At 40.6% G+C, this 18,448-nt stretch overlaps 1 protein-coding gene across 1 annotated transcript in view; it reads right to left on the reverse strand.

The window, feature by feature from the left end:
* LOC102300190 overlaps window positions 1-18,448 on the reverse strand; it is a 35,516-nt gene that overhangs the window by 16,670 nt on the left and 398 nt on the right. Inside the window, exons 3-29 of the mRNA XM_005923869.3 lie at window positions 18,123-18,383; window positions 17,744-18,004; window positions 17,129-17,398; window positions 16,550-16,813; window positions 14,841-14,959; window positions 14,260-14,401; window positions 13,656-13,919; window positions 11,698-11,958; window positions 11,255-11,509; window positions 10,245-10,499; window positions 9,860-10,120; window positions 9,504-9,767; window positions 9,119-9,379; window positions 8,752-9,012; window positions 8,360-8,617; window positions 7,927-8,187; window positions 7,070-7,327; window positions 6,140-6,400; window positions 5,666-5,932; window positions 4,541-4,804; window positions 4,130-4,387; window positions 3,773-4,033; window positions 3,205-3,465; window positions 2,245-2,505; window positions 1,427-1,690; window positions 850-1,110; window positions 149-409 (exon numbers count right to left, since the gene is read on the reverse strand). Coding sequence (XP_005923931.2) covers window positions 149-409; window positions 850-1,110; window positions 1,427-1,690; window positions 2,245-2,505; window positions 3,205-3,465; window positions 3,773-4,033; window positions 4,130-4,387; window positions 4,541-4,804; window positions 5,666-5,932; window positions 6,140-6,400; window positions 7,070-7,327; window positions 7,927-8,187; window positions 8,360-8,617; window positions 8,752-9,012; window positions 9,119-9,379; window positions 9,504-9,767; window positions 9,860-10,120; window positions 10,245-10,499; window positions 11,255-11,509; window positions 11,698-11,958; window positions 13,656-13,919; window positions 14,260-14,401; window positions 14,841-14,959; window positions 16,550-16,813; window positions 17,129-17,398; window positions 17,744-18,004; window positions 18,123-18,383 — 6,795 coding nt within the window. The remainder of the gene's footprint in view (window positions 1-148; window positions 410-849; window positions 1,111-1,426; window positions 1,691-2,244; window positions 2,506-3,204; window positions 3,466-3,772; window positions 4,034-4,129; window positions 4,388-4,540; window positions 4,805-5,665; window positions 5,933-6,139; window positions 6,401-7,069; window positions 7,328-7,926; window positions 8,188-8,359; window positions 8,618-8,751; window positions 9,013-9,118; window positions 9,380-9,503; window positions 9,768-9,859; window positions 10,121-10,244; window positions 10,500-11,254; window positions 11,510-11,697; window positions 11,959-13,655; window positions 13,920-14,259; window positions 14,402-14,840; window positions 14,960-16,549; window positions 16,814-17,128; window positions 17,399-17,743; window positions 18,005-18,122; window positions 18,384-18,448) is intronic.

An 18,448-nucleotide genomic window follows, 5' to 3' on the forward strand; every position in this document is an offset into this window, starting at 1 on the left:
AACAAAAAAATCCCTTTAATCAAAGACAAGAAAACAGCTATTAAAAGATAAATAGATATAGATAAGAGGTGTTGATATCAGATCTGAATAGCTGAACACTGAATACTAGAGCAGGTGCACTAGAACTGCCAACAGGAGCTGCACCGACCTGTAGAGACCTGCTCTGTGGGGCTATGGGAACTGTTGCAAGCTTCATCTTGGGCCACCACTGTAACATTGTAGGTCTGCCCACACTGCATGTTCTGTACAACGCAGTAATGCGTAGGAGTTGTGCAAATGCTCTTTTGACCTTTGCTGTTCACCACAGAGGCGCGGAAGTTCAAAAAGTAACCTGTCGACTGCCAGGTAATGTTCAGGACACCAGACAGGCAGTCCAGATGGTTCTGTATGTTCTGTGGCACACACGGAGCTGGAAACAAAGCGAACACAATACTTTCTGTATGGTAACAGAAATCATTAACAGAGACACAGAACTGCTAATTTTTTATGTTTATTAAGAATGTATTTTGTCTAATTTAAGGGTATGGTTGCTACAACAAATAACAACAAAGACAAAAAACACCTTAGACATATGAATTTAGCTCATGAATTCAATTGAATGTTTATAAGTTTTAACCAATGTCCCAATTACACCATGTCATGTCTTTATAGCCACATTTAAATGATTCATATGTCATAAATGGAGTAAGATCAAGTGTGTGGCAGCTGTCTGTTTCTGTTTTGGCTAGTGCTCAGTAACAGCAAATAATTGTTAAAGCATACAAAGTAAATGTGAAATCCCTTTTTCTGAAACTGATGAATAAATCAGTGAATATAGTGCAAAGCTTTGAATAACAATAGACAAATTACCAGTGCGAATCTTCTTCATGTCACTCTTGGCTCCAGTACACTTGTCATCAATACCGACAACGTAGACATTGTACTGTTGCCCACAGAGCAGACCAGATATTTGGCAGCTGGTGCTGCTGGTGTTACACGACCACCGGCGGCCCTGTTCATTTTCAGCCACTGCCATGTAGGAGACTGAGCCTTGAGAGGCCTGCCAGGACACTGAGATGTTGTTTGATTTGCATGAAGAGTTCACCATCAGCTGAGTGGGAGGGCAGGGAGCTGGAGGAAACAAGCAGTGAGTGAGATTATTTTTCACGGTTAATTGATAGAGGTTTCTGTTTAGAGCTAGATCCTGAGATTTTAAAAAGATGTATTTGCATTTCATACAGTTACATGTTATAACTAATATTAACACTAGTTAGTGAGATGCTTGGGCAGAAATGGTTTCCATAGTATGTTAAAACAGATAAAGAGAACAATTAGCTGATAAGCAGCAAAACATTTTGGATAGTGTATGCAAATGTGCACAGAACAGTTTATCCGTTATCTTCCAGTTAGGTGTCAGCTTGTTTTGTAAGGATGTAATTGACCCCACCTGTGTTCACTCTCTGCCAGTCCTGAGCAGGACTGCTGCAGTATAGTCCCTGCCCACTGACGCTCACTTTGTAGCTTTCCCCACACTGCAGAGAACTGATATTACAGGAGGAGCCATTTGTAGAGCAGGTCTGCTTGTCTATGGAGCCGAAGGCTTGAGCTGTGGCATTGTAGTAGAGGATGCCAATTCCTGTAGTCCAAGATACCACAGCTGTGTTGGTGTTGCAGTCCAGGGATGTTCTCAGACCACTGTGGGGACAAGGACCTAACAGACAGGGAAGAAAAAAAGAAAAGCAGGTGTAGTTTTTAAAAAAAACCCATTTTTTTTACATTTTGAGTTTCAGGGATTCATTTTCACAGGAACAGGAGTTATTTCTATAGAAATGTTCTTTCACTTTAAAAGCTCTGACATAGTAAATGGTTTTCCTGTTAGGATAACTGCAGGTTAGCAGTTAACTAGGGACACTAACTTTGAAAAGTTAATACTTTTAACATGTAGCAGATGTTATTAACACAATTTATGTATTTAATCTTCAAAAAAGATGTTCAGCTGATCTTTTTTGGGGGGGGGGTTATTTAATTGCTGTTACCTTTTTTTTTATAACATTAACATTTAGCTTAGCCGCTAATAATAAAAAAAGCTAATGCTATGTTCATTAAAGTAAATTAAAAGTAACTGCAACACAAAGAAACACTAAAAGTAGGTGTGAAAAATTGATGCACTGTTGTTTCATGTTGCATTAGCAACATTACAGCTGTGCACAATTTACTTTTAGTGAGCAGCTTGTTGTGTGGGTATGACAGGTTGTATTTTATTACCTGTGGTGGTCTTGACAGTCTCGCTGACCATGCTGACACAGGTGTTATGGCGAGCCACCACTGTGATGTTGTAGTCTTGTCCACAGGCCAGGTTAAGGAAGTCACAGTTGGTGTCGGTGTTGTTACACTGAGCATTGTAGCCCAGACTGCCCCGAGCATAGACAGTGTAAGATGTGGCACCCAGCGCAGCATCCCATGTGACTGCAGTGATGCCGGTGTTGCAGTCCACTCTTGCTGTGACGTGTGTGGGAATGCATGGAGCTGATGGAGGACAGAAACAGGTAAGTGTATGGATCAGTGTGATATTGTTTATTCCTGCAGTGCTCAGGCTTGTAATATTCTACACTAATGGCATGTACTTGTCCAGGTTCAGTGATGGATGACTATGATGTCAGAAGTCAAATCAGCTTCGCCTAAATCTAATACCATTTCAAAATGCTGCTTCAGCTTCATTGCATAAGTAAAAAAAATCTAATGCAGTTAAAATATTCTTCAGTTTTTAGTAGTTTTATAGAAACATTTTTACATTTTTAAAAATATTTTTACATTACATTATAGGGTTTGGGGGTATTTATTCTTTCATATAGCCTTGATAATTGTGTCAATACTGGGGAGTGTTTGGCTATGATTGGCTATATTTTCTGCCTTTATTTTAACAATCATTCACAACAGCTTGTGTGCAGATCACAAATAATGGCTCTTCTAAGCAAATTAATTTAGAAAAATGAAAGTTATTTTTTTATTTTTGATCATAATTCATTACAGAAGTCTGTATTATTATTATTCTGCTGTGCTGTAACTTAATAGAGGTTTCAATTATGCCATGAGACAGGCCATTATGTCTTGTGCTTCTAAATGTGATTGAGTCTAAACGACCTGTTGCATTTGTTATAAACAAGCTTGATGAATTGTCACAGTGATACAGTGCATCAATCTGTTCATTATTATTTGCTAAATTACCCGTGTTGAGTCTTTGGGCAAAAGCCAGTTCACTGCTGCAGTTGCTTGTGAGACCGACCACACTGATGGCATATATCTCCCCGCACTTAAGTTGACTGAAGGTGCAGTTGGAGCTGGTGGAGTTGCAGGTGGTGACTGTTCCTCTGCTGTCCCTCGCTGACACCACCTGCAGTTGGTCTGGGCCTGAGTTTGCCCAGCTGACAGTCGCCATGTTTGTTCTGCACTGCAAATTCACCATCACGCTGTTTGGCTTACAGGGGGCTGGAGACAAAGCAAGGAAGATTAACTTGCAGATGTGGGCGGTTTTAAAAGTTATTAAATGGGGTGAAAGTAGGTTAGATAAAGGTTATAATGAAAAATTTGAAGGGATAGAAGTATACTGTATGAATGTTGCTGCACAAAACCTAAAAATAAATATTAAATATTAAATGACTCAGGACGTTCAGGAATCTTGCTCCTTCTCAAAATGTGTGAATTGTAATATGTTTTATAACGTTGTTATGGATTTTGTTTAGTGACTTCAAAACATTTGCCCCAATTTTAATGTTGGTCAAAGAATATTTGCTACCTGACTGTATCTCATAGTTGGAGCCTTCAATGAAGCCGCAGTCGATTGACGAGGTTGTGACGACAATGCTGTAAATGAGGCCACAAGTTAGGTTCTGGATGACGCAGTTGGTGCTACTAGAGTTGCAAGTTCTCCGTGTCTTGTCGCTGCCGATGGCGATTGCAGTGTAATCAATGTCCCCAAGGCTTCCCCTCCACTCCACTGCAAAGGTGTTAGCATTGCAGTCCAGCTCTGCTTGTACCCTGTCAGGCAGACAAGGGGCTTTTGGAAGAGAAGAGAAGGGAAGATTATCAGTTGACTGTTTAATAGTTTTGAGATTTAAAAGAAAATCTAACCCTAAAAGCAGATGTCTTGTACCTGAGACAAAAGTTAGATTATCTGATTTACTGCTGTTGCATGTTGCACTGGAAGCAACCACAAAAGCTGAGTACTGCTTTGCACAATCCACCTTCAATGAGCAGGTTGTTTTGTTGGTACCACAGGAAACTAAGTGGCCGTGGGTACCAGTTAATGTGGCTGTGTAAGAGATGGCATGTCTACTCGGTGCCCACTTCAGAATCGCTAAGTTTGTGGCACATTCAGTTTTGACAGTCAGGTTGGTTGGAGGACATGGAACTGGAAGTAAGGAGATTAACAACAAGTCATTATGTGAGAAATGAACAAAATCATCTGCATTAAAAAAAAGACCAAACTGGGGTTAATTATTTGCAAAGGATGTCAAACCAGTACTTTGTTGGTGAACAAACCCAGAAATATCCAGATATTAACCTGTCTCAGTTTCTATCTGCTTGCTCAAGAGACTGGTGCAGTCAGGGTCCTGGGCAGCCACTGAGAGCATATATGCTTGTCCACACTGCAGCCCATTCATCACATAGAAAGTCTGAGTTGTGGAGTAGTTATAAGCGATCCCGCTGTTTCCTTGGGAGTAGATGAAGTAGGTCACTCCGCTTTCTGGACTTGGGTCCCAGCTTACTGTGATGTCATTGTTTCTGCAATTTGTCACTCCAGTCACACCAGTGGGTGGGCAGATGACTAAGAAGGGGGAGAGACAGGTAGAGAGACAATTTGATAATTAGTGTCCCAGTGATTTTTTTAACACTATTTTAGAAATAGAATATGAGCAGCAACAGATCCTGTCTTTGGATTTGATTTTACCTGAAAAACCTCCCTAATTCGTCTCCCACTGGAAACTTTACGTCCAGATGAACAGAATTAACTTATTGGTATGGCATTAATTAGTGTTAAGATCACTGTGCGTTCAACTGTCTTGCTTATCTTATGTGTTAACAAGCAATTTTTTTATGTCTGTGAGTGTGAATGGTTGTCTGCCTTTCTGTGTTAGCCCTGGTGACCTGTCCAGGGTGTACCCTGCCTCTTGTCCTATGGGGGAAAGCGCATGTCCCAGCCTATCATAGGGTTTTGCCCCTTGACAAGGATAAGCGAAGGAGAATGGATGGATGGGTAAGACAAAATCTGCGTAAGTTCTATTTTATTTCCTGAAAGTTGGTTATATCTGACAGGACAACTGTCTATATGATTGTTTATCATTTTTTCTGGTTCTTTCTTGCAAGTTCTTTAGTTCCTAGTTCTGTTGCATTGTTTAGGTTTTGGTTTAGGTTTTGTACCCTTTGAATTTAGTAGCCTTACCCTTTGTCGACTTTTGTTATATCTTTTCAAAAATAAGTTGACTTTCTGCTCTGTGTTATGGTCTGCATATGGGTGAACTGAAACGTGGCAGATGTGAGCCATTATAACATATTAATAAAATGTTGATGCACAAAAGTACCAGGCAAACAGATTTGTACATTGTATCTGACGTTTAGTTCTATGGTAGCTGTATTTGTTGAACACTACAAAAGTTGGATGGATGGATGGATGGTTCAATTCTCTGACCTGTTTGTAAGGTGAATGGTACGCTGGGTTGGCTCGTGCAGCCTCTCTCTATGGTGACAACAGTGACAACGACTGTTTCTCCGCAGTGGAGGTCTGTAAGGGAGCAGCTTGTTCCATTGGATGAGCAGTTGTGGATGTGTTTGTCCGTGAGAGAAGGTGCGGTTGTGGCCAAGTAGAGATCTGCTCGAAGGGCAGGGTCCCAGGTCACACGGCCCACATTTCCATCGCACTGCAGAGACATGTGGACGTTGGTGGGAGGGCAGGAACCTGCGAAAAAGATGGTGAGATAAAGTTGGACGGGTTATAAATCTAAATATAATTAAAAATATTAAAAGCGAAATCTTTGTTTTGAATTAATAAAAGATAGATATAATAATTATTAAATAAATGTTGTTAGTGGTTATTTTAAAGAATGCATAAAGTTGATTAAAGCCAAGTTTATCCAGTTTATTTTTTTATTTGGCATTATCTCACCTGCATTGTAGGTGTATGGGAAACTCTCTCTGCCTTCGCAGCGCATAGAGAAGGGAGTGACGGTGATAATGTAGGTTTGAGAGCAGTGCATGTTGGGTAGCAGGCAACTTGTGCTGTTTGTGGCACACCTTTTGAGGTCGCCGTCTCTGCCAACTGCCTTCACACTGTAGGACACTGCACTAGGACTGTGTTGCCAGCTCACTGCCGCAGTGTTGTTGTCACACAGCAGGGAAGCACTGATGTTCACTGGAGCACAAGGGGCTGACAGGAAAACAAAAGGAAAAACCACTGAGTACAAACACCACCTAATTAACCCTCATTTTAATTTTTTAGGAAGTTACACCTGGTATCTCTTAAGCCAGCAGTCCCCAACCTTTTTTGCGCCACGGACCGGTTTATGTCGACAATATTTTCATGGATCGGCCTTTAAGGTGTCGCGGATAAATACAACAAAATAAAACCAGTACTGGTAACCAAAAAAAGAAGAGTTATTCATAACACACAGGAAAAGACCCAGAGAAAACAAGTTAACAATAATAACGATAAAAAAATAAGGATAGAAACCGATAAAAACCCTGAAAACCATAAATTTCACGCCCGCCTCAACTCTCGAGGCCCGGTACCAAACGTCTCACAGACCGGTAGCAGTCCGTGGCCCGGGGGTTGGGGACCGCTATCTTAAGCCATGTATTTGCTAAAAGTTTTTAATCCAATGCATTACTCGGCATTTCAACAAAGTGTTTTAAAAGAAATACAGAATTTACTGTATTTTATACAGTTTACTACACTTGGATACTTACGATAGTAGAAAAGGGAACATGGGGAAATTGGAAATTGTATTCATGGTAATCAGAAATAGTATTTTTGAATTTCCCACAGACTTTCCCAGCTGTATATACATCACCTGCATCTACATCCTCTCCGTCTTACCTGTCTGTATAGTCGTTACGCCGGGCACGCTGCTGTTGCAGGAGTCAGCCAGAGCTACTACTTTTACACTGTATGTGCGACTACAAAGCAGCGTGGGCAGGGAGCAGTCAGTCTGGCTGGTGCTGCAGGAGGCTGTGAGATTTCCAGACTGAGCATGCACATAGAATCTTTTCCTGCCCAAAGTCTCATCCCAACTCACAAAAGCAATGCCAGTGTCACAGGAGTATTGGTACTCCACGTTTGCAGGGGTACAGGGTGCTGTGTGAGAGAAGACAAGTTCAGTTCCTGAATACCTTCAACCTTTTTTTTAACCCATCCCTAAACCTTATGATAGGGTTGTTAAACATTAGGTCTGGGGGCCAGAATTGGCCCAGCAAAGACTCTAATCTGGACAGCTGGTTGGACTTGGACTTAACTGTATTTTCAGATGTTTTACGCTTTTCCTGCTAATAAAGACCTCTGTCAAGGTCTTTTAAACTACATCAAAGTAATTAAGTAATAGATAAATGATAGAAAGTACTATTATCTGTTTTTTTTCCAAGATTTAGTAGAAAAATTTCTGTGTGTGTGTGTGTTTTTTTTTTTAAATTGGGTCTACGGTGAAAAAGGACATGTTCTGTGAATTAACAAAAAAGACGATATGGGCAATGGGCTACAAGATTTTTTTTTTTTTAACAAAACTTTTTTTTTATATATATATAAGTTGTGCTGACAGATTTCTTTCTTTTGCTATAAAAACTGTACTGTTTTAAAGTATAAAAACCACCACTACTGAATTGTTTTCAAAAGAAAATCAGAGAAAGACATCAAAAAGAAACAGCAATTGTTAAGTCAAATTTTTTGCTTATATTTTTTACCTGTAACAATCTGAAAAGCAGAGCTGGGTTTGCTCTGACACTGAGGTCCTTTTGCGACAGCCTTTACAGTGTAAGTGTTTCCACACAGCAGATCCAGGACACAGCTGTTGTTGGAAGATGAGCTGCACGACTGCATATATCCCATACTGGAGGTTGCATTGACCATGACAGTCATGGCATCCTCATCCTTAACCCAGGTGACCAAAGCTTGGTTGGAGCTACAGTTCAGTGAGTGGTCTTGGATTACTGGAGCACAGGGAGCTGCACACAAAACACATTACAGATGTGCTGATTAAAGGAATCTTTCTGGTTAAGTAATCTATAATTGTAGGCAGTTTTAGGAAGTTTAAGATTTCATTCTTTCTTTGCATGAGGATAATTTGAGCTACTCAGTTTATCCTGACGTCATTCTTTGTGCCAAAACTGAAAGTACCTGTTGTAATGTTGGTTTTAGCAAATATGGAGCTGTTGCACTTTGTGTCCCCTGCCAGAACAGTCACAGTGTAGTCATTCCCACACTGCATCTTGGTTAGCTCACAGGAAGTACCAGTGGAATTACAGGAGTCGACATGTCCACTGGCCTCAGCCAGGATTGTGTAATAATTTGCGCCGGCGCTGGCCCTCCAAGTAACCGTCACCACATCAGAGAGGCAGTTCAGAGTAGCAGCCACGTTTGTAGGGTCACAGGGTGCTGGAAGTCAAAGTGGAGAAAATGAACGCTGAGATAATCTTCTTTTGCCCAACTTGAAGAATCACTTGTTAGAAAATCTAATTTGTAAGCTGTGCTTTCACACCCTACAAAAAATATTTTAGTCCATATTTTACCAGTTGTTGCTGTGTCCATGACGCTGTTTGAGCTGTTACACCTGTTGTTGGAGGCCATCACACTGAACATGTATGTCTGAGCACACTGCAGACCAGAGAAGAGGCATCTTTGGTTAGCTGTTTGACAGGATGTAGAGAAACCTCCTGCTCCTTTCAGTGTGGAGATGTAGTACATTGCCCCAGGAGCTGCATCCCAGGATCCCCACACTCTGTTAGTGGAACATTCCACCAGGGTTTGGATGTTCACAGGAACACAGGGAACTGTGAGAGAAATGATGTGACAAAGAGGAAAAGGAAGACAAGGAAGACGGACCGAGTGAGATCATGGCTCGTAGAGTCATAAACTTTAACAAGTCAACTAAAATACCTGAATTTACAAGCTCCGGGACACTGCTGGGTCCTTCACATGTGCTGCTGATGGGCTTGACTCTCACACTGTACTGCTGTCCACACTGTAACTCAGGCATCCTACAGCTAGAACTCTGCGTGACGCAGCGAAGTGTAGTGCCATTTGTCATCACCGCTGTGGTGCTGTAGTTCACTGGCATGGATCCCGGTGTCCAGCTGATGGTCAGTATGTTGGTGGTACAGTTAAGAGTGGTCAGCATATTCTGCACAGTACATGGGGCTGAGATGACAGAAAAACAGTTAGACTTACTCGTCTGCAATATCTCAACTGCTGTTTGGGATTCGATAAGTACGAGAGGGTTATTAGGACGTAGAATAAAAGCAGAGGTGCTACTGCTTCTTACCAGTTGTATGGATGACTGGCTTGCTGTCTGGACTCTGACAGTAATAATCTGAAGCTGACACAGTGAAGTTATACATCTTTCCACACTGCAGACCCTCCAAATTACAACTGAGTTCTGTCGTTGTGGAACAGGTCACATTGTGACCGTCTGCGGTTATGGCTTTGCCAGTATAAGACAATGCATTGGGGCTCCTCTGCCAGGCTAACTTGGCAGAGTTACTGCTACAGTTCACTGAGACGGTCAGCTGAGAGGGTGAGCAGGGCTCTGCAGAGGAACGACACAGAACACATGCATGGTGTAAGTTTGACAGTGATTGGACATAAGCAGTGTTAACTTATATTTTTGTCAGCGTGTACCTATCTGTAGTTGCAATGTGCGGCTCTTCATGCTGGTGCACGTGTTGTCCACAGCAACCACACTGATATTATACACATGTCCACACATTACATCGACCAGCCTGCACGATGTCTCATTGGATGTACACTTTAAGTAACTGCCATCTGCATCCAGAGCAGTAGCAGTGTAGTTTATGGCACCCCGACTTGCTTGCCACATGACGTCCACAAAATTCTGGCTGCAGCTTCTCCTTGTTTCAACGTTAGTGGGTACACATGGAACTGGGAGTGAAATTTTCTGATTAGCTCAGCTGTTATTTAATGAAGAAACTATCTTAGTAGGTAGCAAAGTAGAGCCACTGATGTCAATGAAATAAAAAATCTTTATAGGGTTAACTTCTCTTACCTTCCCTGAAATATAACTCTGAAGGACGACTGACGCAGCTGCCATTGAAGGACATCAAATTCACTGTGTACTCCTGGCCACACTCCAGTGTGTGGACTGCCAGGTTTGTCTGTGTGGTGTTATACGTCAACGGCATGGTGCCGTTTGAGATTTTGACGATATAACGTTCTGCATTTTGGGATGCATTCCAGCTTATTGTCACATTGCCTGATGCACAGTCCACCCTGGCACTTGCGCTGGCTGGCCCACAAGGAACTGAACGAAAAATAAGAAGGGTGGGTGAAGGCAGGCAGCTAAGAAATGAATTGGTGAATCAATAACTTTCATTTAATTTTATATTCAAAACGAATACTTCTGTCAAACTTAATATTGAAAGTATGTTTAGGGAAAGGCAAAGATCCACTATATTAGAGCCTCACTGTCTGTCTTAGTAGAAAAGAGATCATTTGTATCTGGGTGTGAAAACTAAGCCAACGCTAAAGCGCCTGTAACCTACATTCTTTCTAGTGGCCAGCAGGGGGTGACTCTTCAAGATCTATGACCTCTGTAAATACTTTCCTAGTATTGCTAGTATAGGGCTCAGTGTTGTAGCATTAGTGAATATAACATGTTGATCACTTTAATTAATGTCATTCATTAGAGTTAAGAAGCTAAATTTGGCAGGTCTACCATGTGATTGACAGTCTACTGTACAAGTGTGTAGTCTCCCTCAGTTTCTCAGTCAGTTCTCTGTCTAGTGTCAAAATCAGTTGGCTCCAAACTGCTAAGCTCTAGACTTCATAAATGGATGTAGCCCCTGGTTAATGATTACTGGTCAGGTGCTGGTGGAGCAAAATGACTCTTGTGGTCTCAGGATAGTCCGAGCGAACACACCTTTTTGTTACAATAAATCAAAACTGTTTTTTCTGTGTACAAAAAGCATTTTAGGCCTTTTCAGACTATCAGCACTACGCTAGATCTGACAAACTGACATGTGGTCAGTTTTTAATGTATTTTGAAAATTTTCCTACCAGACTCCATGTAGATGTGCGTAGAGGGCATGCTGGAGCAGTTGCCGTCATGCTGGCTGACAGTCACAGTGTAGAGCTCGCCACATTTCAGGTTAGGTATTTTGCAGTTGGTTGCAGTGGAACTGCAGCTTAAAAGTCGCTGACTTGAATCTATAATGGTAGCAGTGTAGGAACTCACACTTCCATGCCACGAAATCAGAGCCTCATTGGCTGCACAGTCCAGGGTGGCAGTGAGGTTATTTGGTGGGCAGGGAACTGAAATGACACAAGTGGGCCATTATCAATCAGAAAGAAACAAAACTGTATTTAACTTTTAATAAAATAAAATAAATGTCCAAATATGACTGTGACATTTTAGTCATTAATGCTCACTCAGAAAAAAGATGCACATCTTGGCAACTTTTACATAAAGTAACTAAATGAGCATCTTCACTAGAGGTTACCTGTCTCTATGGTAAACATGTCACTCTCAGAGCTGTTGCACATGAAGTTGGAGGCAATAACATAGACTTTGTAGCTGGTGCTGCACTTCAAGCCACTGATCGTACACAACATATCCACGGAGTTGCAGCTATAAATGACCCCATTGCTGTCCTTTGCCATTGCAACATAGAAAAGTGCTGGGTTGCTCATCTCCCACTTCACAGAGATGGAGTCTTTTGCACAATTTCTCTCTGCTGAGATGTTCTGGGGAGTGCATGGGGCTGAGGTAGAAAGCAAGCAAGTTAATAATAATACCAACCTGGAACATTTTCACAGTACTAGAATTAAGTAAATGATCTATTTTTAGTTTTTAGGTTTTTTTTTTATTGCAAATACATCTACAGATTTCTTTTAATTACTCTTCAACTTTATAAAAGGCTTGAAAATTCTAGTCAAAATTTCCTACAGTTTCAGGTCATGTCTTTTACAGGGTTTTTTTTAACAAACCAACAGTCCAAAACTTTTAAGATAATCAATTAAATTATGCAGCAAGACATTAAAAAACATTGTTCTTTGGAAATAGAATTAGTACTTGCTTGTTTATTGGCTATATTCTATATATATCCACTGGTAAAATGTAACAAAGACATGTAATTTAATATATTCATAATGTTTTCACTTGCAGTTAATCATTTGTCAAGCTTAGAATGAATCTTGCATAGCTGTGTAGGAATGGGTCATCCACCATAGACTGCATCATGTTGTGCTGCCATGTTTTGAGTTTTTCCTTTCCAGTCACCTTTCTCACTCACTATGTATTAACAGACCTCTCTGCATTGAATCATATCTGTTATTAACCTCTGTCTCTCTTCCACAGCATGTCTTTATCCTGTCTTCCTTCTCTCACCCCAACCGGTCGCAGCAGATGGCCGCCCCTCCCTGAGCCTGGTTCTGCCGGAGGTTTCTTCCTGTTAAAAGCGAGTTTTTCCTTCCCACTGTCGCCAAAATGCTTGCTCATAGGGGGTCATATGATTGTTGGTTTTTTCTCTGTATCTATGAAGCGCCTTGAGGCGACTTTTGTTGTGATTTGGCGCTATATAAATAAAATTGAATTGAATTGAAAATGTTTTACTATAACCAAACACTGAGCCTAGATTGAACCACCTGTGTAAACATTACTACCACCATAGGCTCTCTTACATGCTTGGTAAGGTTCAGGTATTCAGTTAGCTGCAATCTGCAACCTCAACGCAAGATACCACTAAATACTACACACTGATTCTTTAGTAAGTAAATTGTGAGCCATCTTTTTTTTATTATTATTATCATACTTTAATATGTAAACAGCTGAATTTGCAGTAATGCAACTTAGAGTAATGTAGATACAATACAGATTATCCTGTTGCATATAAAATATTGGCTCAGTTAATCCAATGCTATTAAAAATAAACATTTAATTAATCGAAATATGCAAATATGTAAATATAACACTGAGATTGGTTTGGTTGGCATACTAAATATGTTTTACTGATAAAATCTTAGTTATCATTAAGATTTGTATAAACCAATTAACCCATAAGAACCTGTGTCACTGCCCCTTTACACACTGAGGAAAGTCATGTTAAAGTTTTAACATCAGCTCAATTATAGTTTTCCTGGCAGTAAAAATGGGTCTGTGCTCTTTTGGATTAATGGAGTGAATGCAAATGCAGATGTCTGAGGCGCTAACACAGGGGTGGGCAATCTCAGTCCACGAGGGCCGGTGTGCCTGCAGGTTTTAGATGTGTCCTCGAACCAACACAGCAGATTTAAATGGCTAAATTAGCTCCTCAACATGTCCTGAAGTTCTCCAGAGGCCTGGTAACGAACTAATCATGTGATTCAGGTGTGTTGACCCAAGGTGAGATCTAAAACCTGTAGGAACACCGGCCCTCGTGTACTGAGATTGCCCACCCCTGCTCTAACATGTGTTCCTCACTTGTCTCAGCCGGTGGCCCCAGCACTGTTGGACTGGGACAGTCATTGTCAAAAGATCTGATGGTGACGGTCAGATGGTCTCCACACTTGACGCCCTTCATAACACAGCTGTTGGACACTGAGCTGCAGTTGTAGCTGCTGTTTCTGTAGTTGCCCACAGCTGCCACGGTGTAGTACAGTGCCCCCTCAGCATTGTCCCACTTGCTGAGCAAACTGTCAACGCTGCAGTCGGCTACTGTTTCCAGATTCTGCGGAATGCAGGGTGCTGGAAAGAGTGGAAATAAAGAATTGCATAAATGTACTAAAATGTTTGCATTTATATAAACGAGAAGCTGAACACAACTGATATTGAATTGTAAATTGGATTCATCACATTCATCACAGAGAGCTGATATGAGAACGCACTTCAGTTTCTCTCAGAACCAGGAATACGTTAAATTTCCTGTTCAAAAACTGTTACAATTTGGAATGTTAACAATGTAATCATTTGCAGATAAAAGACTATTTAAATAGTTAGCCCCAGTGAGATAAATTTGTCAAATCATTCACTAGAAAATAGGACATTAGTTACCCAAAATTATGTTGCAGATTTATTGAAATCATACCTGTGCGAACGCCAACAGGAGAGCTGAAGCCACTTGAGCAACTCCCAGACACAGATTGAACTGTGAAGGAGTAGTACCGTCCACAGAATGTATTTGTGAAATAACAATTGTTTCCTTGAGTCATGCATTGCCTGACCATTCCCTGGGTGCAAAGAAGAATATTTAATATTTAGCCAGTGCTAATTTACATGTTCTAGTTTATCACAAAGGTCAACATTTGAGGGAAAATTTTTAGGTTTCTGTTGATCTGACCACTTTAAGATCATGTGTATGCCAAGACTCTCAAAAACTTTCTTTTTGAAATCCAACTTCTATGATTCTGTTTTCTACTTAGGTAGATAAAATCTTGGGAATTTGAAGAGATGAGAAAAACAGTGTTAAAAAAGCAAAGATTAAGGAGCTAGTTTAAACTAGCTGGAAATGTTCATACAGACTATCTAGTTCTGCATGAAATCTGCCTACCAGATTTTCTAAAGCTTAATAAATTAATCTTCTCATTCAGTTCTCTTTTATTGGCTGAAAAAAGGTTGTGCAATTATTATTTGACAAAAATAAGCAATTGTAAATCTAAAATATAATACCTTGGAGTCGACTGCCCTGGCTAAGTAGTGGTTTACTTCGTTTGTCTGATTCCATGAAAAAATGATGACATCAGTGTCGCAGTCCCGCAACAACATCGGGTTGGCTGGAGGACAAGGGGCTTGATGGGAAGACATAGAGTCATTTAAAAAATAGCACATCACAGACATGACGTATATGCTGTATATAAAGGATGGATGGTAGAGCTATCTATGGATGGATAGCAGGAGAGCTAAAAACAAACAAACAAAACTGGTTGGATTAAATATCCTCATCAAAGGTGAACTTCTCAAATCTCTGTTCAGGTTAAAACGCCCTGATACTAAAGATTGCGCTCCAGTGTTGCTTTTCACTGTATAATGTTTCAGGTTTCACTTAAACACAGGCTCATTCTTAACTGGCTGAACACAACACAATATGATATAGACAGCAAATCTCAAAAGGAGACCCAGTTTTCAAAGGAGACGCCTAGTGATCACTAAAACAAGTGTGTGAACTTGGAATGAAAAACTTGTAAACAAGTATTCCCATTAGGCGCAAGACCAATGTGACACCAGTAATCGCTATCCTGAGGTAAAAACAAGTGGGTGTAATATACTTGGAAAAAGCCCTCTTCTTAAATTTGACATCAATCCTTGTCTTAAAATTAATTTGTAGCTGATTGGTGGAGCTTGTTATTGTTATTATAAAAAATAGAGTTTTTCTTTGCCCTTTCCAGGGATTTGCTCTTTTTAAAAAGGTGTTTTATCACTTGATTGACTTAAGGATTCATTGTCCCGAATTAAATACGTGGGTGGTTGACATGTTAGAGCTGCTTGTCATGAAATTATATTCAGCAGCATCCAAGTCACGACAACTTAGCCAAGCACAATGTGACCCATTGGGTGGGGCTGAACACGCACTCTCAGCCCCGAGATCCCCGACTGAATGGAGGGATATGTGAGATGAAAAGATTAACTGCCTGCCCAAAATAGACAATAAAGTCCTGACATCCAGTTGACTATTGCTGGAGGGCCAAATATTTACCAATAGAAATCATGCAATAGGTAAAAATACTGCTAGTTATGAATCGTCTCTCCCGATAAAGATGTTCAGTGTTTCAACGTCTAATCTAAAGGAGCATTAAAAACATTTTACACATGCTTGTGTAACAGGATGAGGCCTTCTGCTGATCTTATGAAAAGAGTTGTATATTGTCTCCAGTAGTTCAAGAGCAGCTTTCTGAAAGTCTGACATTTATAGAAGTTCCCTTACAAGGTAGAAGCTTGAAATACGTGACCACTTACTACACCACCTTATGCCCCTTATGATTGATTTGTGGATAATTATACCTAATTGTGGGACATCAATAGAGAATCACTGCTTTACATTTCTTTGTTAAAACAAACTCCTTTATATTTCTTCTTCATTCTTTTTAGTCCCTCTTCAGATTGGCTTCTTTATTTTAAAACTTAAAAGTAAAATGCCAGATTTTTCAATACCAAACCTATACGTGTATTTGGAATATGAGCTCTCAGATTCTTCCTTATTTAAAACAAAATGGATTATTTCAGCTTTTACAGCTGAAGAAGGAAACAATCCCGCTGTGAACAAAGGCTCAGCTGGTTGGGTATGCTGCTTGCACACTTCATAAAAACCCTGATAAAAACAGACTTTAAAGGGAACCCCATTGCTTTATTTTCTTTGTGTGTGTGTGTTTATTCGGTCTCACCAGTATTAAAAGAAGCTGAGGTGTTGTGGATGAAGTTCTTGCATTTGTCTGACATGGGCGTTACATACACCTTGTATTCCTGGCCACAGCTCAGTTCTTTAATCGGACAGTTGGTGCTTTGGCTGGTGCATTCCAGCTGTGTGCCATTACTGCCAACTGCCACGGCCCTGTAGGACGTGGCCCCCGAAGCAGCCGGCCAAGACACGGTGACAGAGTTAGTGGTACAGCTGTAGTCCACTGATACCGATGAAACAGGTGTCAGCTCTGCAAGCAACGCATTAATATAATTTTATTTCAGAAAATTATATCATTTCACTGATGTTTGATGCTACATTGCCTCTAATCTGTATTTGAAGGGAAACCTCATATCTAATAGTAGAGTGCTATAAAACCCAAATAATCTTCTCACATGTCTCTTTTCCCATCAGCCTCCACCTAACCTAACAAATAGGTTTTCAGAACATCTGAATTGTCCTTGAGGATCATATTCTAAGTGTCTGAAAGGGACGCTTCAGAGAGAATGGCTGACCTAGATCCTAATCACCAAGTTATTGATATTGTGTGGCTCTGCAGACTCACTGTTGGTGGTGTATGTGTAGTCCGTGGGCTCGCTCGGCACCAAGAACATGCTGTATGAGAACACTGATATCAGATAGGTGGAGCATGGGAGGATGCCTTGAACATCCAGCTTGGTGTCTGAGACATTGTATGAAGAGGGTTGACTGCTGGGATCATCTAGGTTGCGAATCCTGACATGGTATAAAAGGACCCTATTCACAGGCTCCCACGTTATTCTTGCCGTAACCTGGTTAGTCTGTGTTGCAGTAATACCGACTGGAGGCTGCACCACTGAAAGAGAGTGGGATTTATTCAGATATGAATACTCTTAAATAGTTGACACAAATCAGTGAAATACTTTTTCTACACAAGTTTCTAATTCTTAGAGACCTTTGATTAAAAAGGGTCAAGCTACCATTTATAAATGCATAGCTTTAATGTAATTTTTCACTTTCTATGCATTTATTTTGGAATATCTGCTCCTGTCCCCCTGAAAAAGTCATGAGATTTCTTTGAACGTTCTCTTTTTTAAATTTACCAAACATTTGCAAGAGTTACCTGTTTTTCAGAGAGCGACTATAAAATACCCATCCACCCTAAAACACTTCTACATTCTAATTGAAGTTGGTCACTTACAGGTTGTGATGGTCTTCACTTTGCTTCTGCTTCCCAGGCCTGCCTGGTTAACTGTGTAGACATAGCAGTCATAGTTGGAGGAATGCTGCAGGTTTGTTACCACAGCTGTGGTGTTGGTGTATGTAAAGTTCATCACGGTTCCAGTGGTCTGAGAGTACACCTCTAGATAGTATTTCTGTGCTGAAGGCACTGTTGTCCATGTTACTTTGATTGAAGTACTTGATAGTGCTCGCCCTTCAACTATCTGTGATGTGTCAGGGACTGGTGGGAAAGAGCAGGCGAGACTATTTCACATAAACTGCTAAAGGAAGTCAACATAAAAAATGACAGTATTCTCAATCATGATCAATCAGTGTTGTTGTAGAAATGTTGGACTTACCTGTGGAAGCCAGAGTGGAATTAACACACGCCACACTGAAGAAGACAAAAGCTTTGACAGTCACATTATACTCAGTTCCTAGTTTTAGACCAAAGATGTTCCTCTCAGTCTGGGATCCGGATATGGACGTTATAATTGGTGCAGACTGTGGAGAGTTTTTCTCCCGAAGGTCCAAAACATAGTTCGTTGTTCCAGGATATTCCTTCCATTTTACCAAAATTGATGAGGCACTTGATGGACTTGCTGACACGATGTTGCATCCTGAAAGAAATGGAAATGCACTGCAATAAACTTTGACATTAAAGCTTACACAGCAACAAATAATA

This window comes from Haplochromis burtoni, unplaced genomic scaffold, assembly GCF_018398535.1.
Source record: "Haplochromis burtoni strain Fernald_Lab_line unplaced genomic scaffold, NCSU_Asbu1 Contig_53, whole genome shotgun sequence".
In the NCBI taxonomy this organism is placed as follows: domain Eukaryota; kingdom Metazoa; phylum Chordata; class Actinopteri; order Cichliformes; family Cichlidae; genus Haplochromis; species Haplochromis burtoni.